General features: G+C 51.3%; 1 protein-coding gene across 1 annotated transcript; it reads right to left on the bottom strand.

Annotated features, from left to right (window-relative positions):
• Positions 1-686: 686 nt before the first annotated feature.
• Positions 687-3,981, bottom strand: Pmar_PMAR025227 (hypothetical protein; the record flags this gene model as incomplete). Its single annotated transcript, XM_002787185.1, has 19 exons — positions 687-784; positions 829-955; positions 1,013-1,076; positions 1,133-1,226; positions 1,273-1,728; positions 1,804-1,876; positions 1,929-2,035; positions 2,082-2,180; positions 2,228-2,370; positions 2,478-2,644; positions 2,691-2,807; positions 2,859-2,934; positions 2,985-3,078; positions 3,124-3,206; positions 3,254-3,363; positions 3,406-3,503; positions 3,551-3,679; positions 3,726-3,825; positions 3,865-3,981. Coding segments are annotated over 19 exons (2,350 nt in total), but the record flags the coding sequence as incomplete, so codon positions are not given.
• Between the last annotated feature and the right edge of the window lie 232 nt (positions 3,982-4,213).

Below are 4,213 nucleotides of genomic sequence, written 5' to 3'. Positions count from 1 at the left end.
CTGGTTCACGACATCCCAGCTGTCGCTCTTTGGAAGCAGAAACGCGAAGTCGTGTCGCAGTAAGGTCTTGTTCTATTCCGTCTTTCACTCGATTTCAATCGAGTCGTGCTCGAGATGTTCGAGCGGATGATAGTCGGAAACTATGATCCAGAGTAGCAACGATGATTCTCTCGGATGGGGCCATATTGTTTAATCGCCACTCGCACGTGTTGAGTTTGTGCGAAGAAGTTGAAACAGTGAAGAAGTCACTAGCGGTCACTGACGACTGGTTCGGAAACTAAACTGAGGGAATAGGGACGACATTCCCCGACTCCGTAACCAATGCTGCGAGTATAGTAGTGAGGCTTGGCTCCTGGTTTGTATCATCCATCGCTCTCGAGTTTTGCGAGATCGATCGATACTTCTACCACTCGCAGCATCCATGAGTGAGAACTCAATTGGAACCCGTTGGGAATCCGAATAGGGACACGCCCGCTTGCATCCTCGTGTTGAACTCACACTTTTGTCCCCTGATTTAAAAGCTCCTGCCCACACTCTACTGGGTCCATGGAACACAACAACACTCCAGGAATCCGGAGCTTAACTCTAATAAATCAGCTTGAATCACAATCTTAACGGGTCGAAAACTGCTGGGAGGAACTATCGACTTCAAGTATGATGCGTCGCAGTTATCTTCCATAATGTACTGTTAGCTCTTCCTTCGAGATCACGGCCACGAGCGGCCGCCCCTCCTCGTGAGGACTTCTCCATATTAGTCAGAATCGAGACACAGTCGTGAATGAGCCTAAAATTCGTCAAGACCGTGAATACTCACTGAAGCAAACTCACGGTTCTTCTGGTAAATCCGTCACTCCTAGTTCTCTGGCCTGGACTAATGCCGTTTCAGCCCGCAATAGTGCTTCCGATAGAGGAATCTCATCACCAATGCGAAACTTGCCCAAAGCTCCATGTGTACCTGCCAGTTGATCAATGAACGGTATCCATCCACCAAAGAACTACTGGCTTCGCTTACCTGCCAAGACGAAGCCTCCTGTACTCGATTGCTTGAGTCTACATGGGTCGTCGGGAGAGGCGCTCTGAAGGAGGAAGACGCCAGTTTGAATCAGCTGTGCTGATGTACCAACTTCCTCACCGTGCAGTTGCTCTTGATGTGAATCCCTCGTTCTCGGGAGGTAAGAGGCTTCATACCGAGCGCCGTTCGAATGACGGAACGAAGATGCATTACCCTGTATAAAAGCTACATAGAGAGCCTTCGAATGAGCATGCCCTTACTGTGTCAACTTATCGATGAGCTCATCTTCTCTTGGGCATCGAACAGGAGTTGTGTTCACTATGACGTCGTTGAGCAGATCAAATAGCCTGTCGAATTTGATGGGCTCATTGCCGTCTAATAAAGCCTTTATCCGAGTCTCCCAAGGATCTCCACAGCGTTCCTTAAGGCCGAAGAGCCAGTCAGCGTTAGGGGGATCTATCGGGACTCTCCATGGGATTCCCTCGGATTCCCGCTCATCCAAGAGGGACGATATGGTAGACATATCCACTCGAAGTGCCAATGCACTTCGAGGAGAGGATGGCGGTGATAATGTACTGGTACTGGTCATAGAAGGCGACCTGCCAACTATGTCATTTGCAGGAGGTTCCGTTGCCGCGCACTTCTTCTTTTTCCACGACCTCATTGCGTTCTCTTTCGCCCGTCTATCAGGCCTGGTCGGCGTGAGGTCACCCTCGCTGTCCATACACTCTAAATCGTCTAAGTGGACCTCATGTGCTATGGAAGGCTGTTGAGGAGTTTCCCCAAGGTACAGGGCCACCGAACGGTGAACTCTCTCTATCTTGCGGGACCACAGTCTCCACCTCTTATAACGCCGTTGGCAACCTGATCAGAAACCCTCCCACTAGGCTGAGCTATACCGTAACTCTCCCCTCACATTCGAGGATCTTGGACAGGTCCTCTGGGGCCAGGACGTGATGAATGACCTTAGAGCTCACTGGATGGCCACAGCATGATCCTATATGCAGGTTACAATAAACCAACCTGAAGTGAACTCTAACATGACGATTTCCTCAAGGTGATAACCTACCCGCAATCCCGACACTCTCCAGCCACAACAGAGCAAAATTGGCGGCATATACAGCAAAGGGCGCCATCGGGCTCGTAGCCGTAGAGGTATGCTATGCTCCTGAGAGAACAGTTAAAACCATACTGCTGCTGGATAGAGCTTCTTACTTGGATGCTGGCGAACCGGTGTGCTTGAAACCCAGTGGTGACACAGTGCGGCGAGGCCTCGAGGTGTTGATGATCAACCATGGTTTCTCAGGGTCGACTCGAGAGAGGATATCACTGGACGAACGAGGCGAAGTAGGTATGGCCTGACCCCATGCATGAGGTAACGGGACCAGTAGTAGTAGTAGTAGTAGTAGTAGTAGTAGTAGTAGTAGTAGTAGTAGTAGTAGTAGGAAGAAAAAGAGGTGGTTACTTTGGGAGTAGCCGTCCGTTGGCGTTTGATATAGTGAAGATGCCTCATGGCTTGCAGTGCCAACATAGGATTCATCTCCTCTCCTGTCGCATACACACGGCAAATGTTGATTACCAAATCATCGAAACAGAAAATGGGCCGTCGGCACAACTTGGTGTAGGCCCGACCTGCCCAAGAAGACCCTTCACTAGTCTCGATACGATGAGCTCTCACCTGCGACCGAGCCCATGGTTATCCAGTCTCTTGCCGGTACATTCACCGCTTCCGCCAGATTGATACCAGCATTGAATCCGCCATGATAAGCACCCGGAAAGGTAAGCACGATGTCCCCTAAAAGCATATGAGGCTCTCTCCAAATGACAAGGACCATGCCAGCGGCACCTGGGCGTTGGACTCCTCGTGTGACCAAGAGCCCCTGAGTCAGAAGCACCTTAGGGTCGATCATAGTGGTCATGTGCTGAGAGACAACTGATGCCCACATCCTTGCATAGATCACACTGGGATCACCTGGGTCAAATCCGGGATGCTGCTGCACAGTGTTGGTAATTCCCTTCGGAAGAGGTCCTCCATCGCCCTCGCCTGTCGACCTGGTACGCTGTACCTAATAGGAGGCTCTGAAGGCCGAGGCACCAGGAGGGACACTGACCATATCTTGGCAGCTCCTGCATGATGGAAGTTTATACTGTACAAGTACTGATCCTCTGCATGCCAACAGAAGGCACTCAGAGCCTACGACAAAGGTGGTGAATCACATGACAGTGGAGGAGGGAGCCTACCGAGCCAAGATAGACCCAAGGCCGAGTGACTCCGGCTATGTCCAGAGGACCGCCGCCATGGGAAGGTAAATACTCGTTGAGGACACTGTCAGGTAGTAAGGGTAGTGTACCTAGGGACGGCTGGTACCAGGTGTGCTGAGTCGAGGGCCTACGAAGAGACCACTGCTCTCCATCTGCTAGGTCGTAGGGTGTCCCCGCCCTAGGAAAAACATTGCTCGACACTTCAGCTGAGTCCAGATCATTGCCATAACTACACCATAACTCGGACAGGGTCGGACACGACTCGTCGTTGCTTACCAGATGTCATCATATGCTGCCTCTGCCGGTGAACTGTCGTCCCGGGCTGAACCGAAATTCACAACTTTCCAGAAGACCTCCTCAACCGCCGATTCTTCCGGATGTGCCCTTCCAAAGATCTTCTCACATCTGCTACGGCGATAGGGTCCCCCAGCCTACTATCACGAGGACCCACACTGAGTCATTATGCGCTATAAAGTCGGCCATGGACATGTCTGAGCTCCAGTTAAATCCAAATCCGGTCTCCTCCTGTGAAAGCCACGCCAAAGATGTATCTGAGGAGGAATAAGACGACTTAGAGACATCCCTCATACCTCTACGAGCACGCTTAATGCAACGGGGACAGAACCAATCCATGTCCAGCTCCACTCTCACATCGGGGTACTGCTCTACTAGACACGATACGTGCAGCGAGCACTCACATGCCAAACCTACGCATACAGTGAATGCATACCATCACCATAGGCATGGGTACATTTCAAATAGGGTCGTTTGGGATCTGCCTCGGATGGGAGCAGCAGACAGCAGGCCTCGCAGAGAGCAGCGGTAGATCGGTCCTCAGCAGCTCGACTGAACCTTTCGGCTTCCTCGAAGGTCGAACCATTAACCTACCACAGTTAACCTCAACCTCAGAAGAGGCCTCAGTTGAGATTAGTTTCCATC

The sequence above is a fragment of the Perkinsus marinus genome (genome assembly GCF_000006405.1).
Source record: "Perkinsus marinus ATCC 50983 genomic scaffold scf_1104296930094, whole genome shotgun sequence".
Lineage (NCBI taxonomy): Eukaryota > Perkinsozoa > Perkinsida > Perkinsidae > Perkinsus > Perkinsus marinus.
This window is presented reverse-complemented; position numbering and strand designations above follow the sequence as displayed.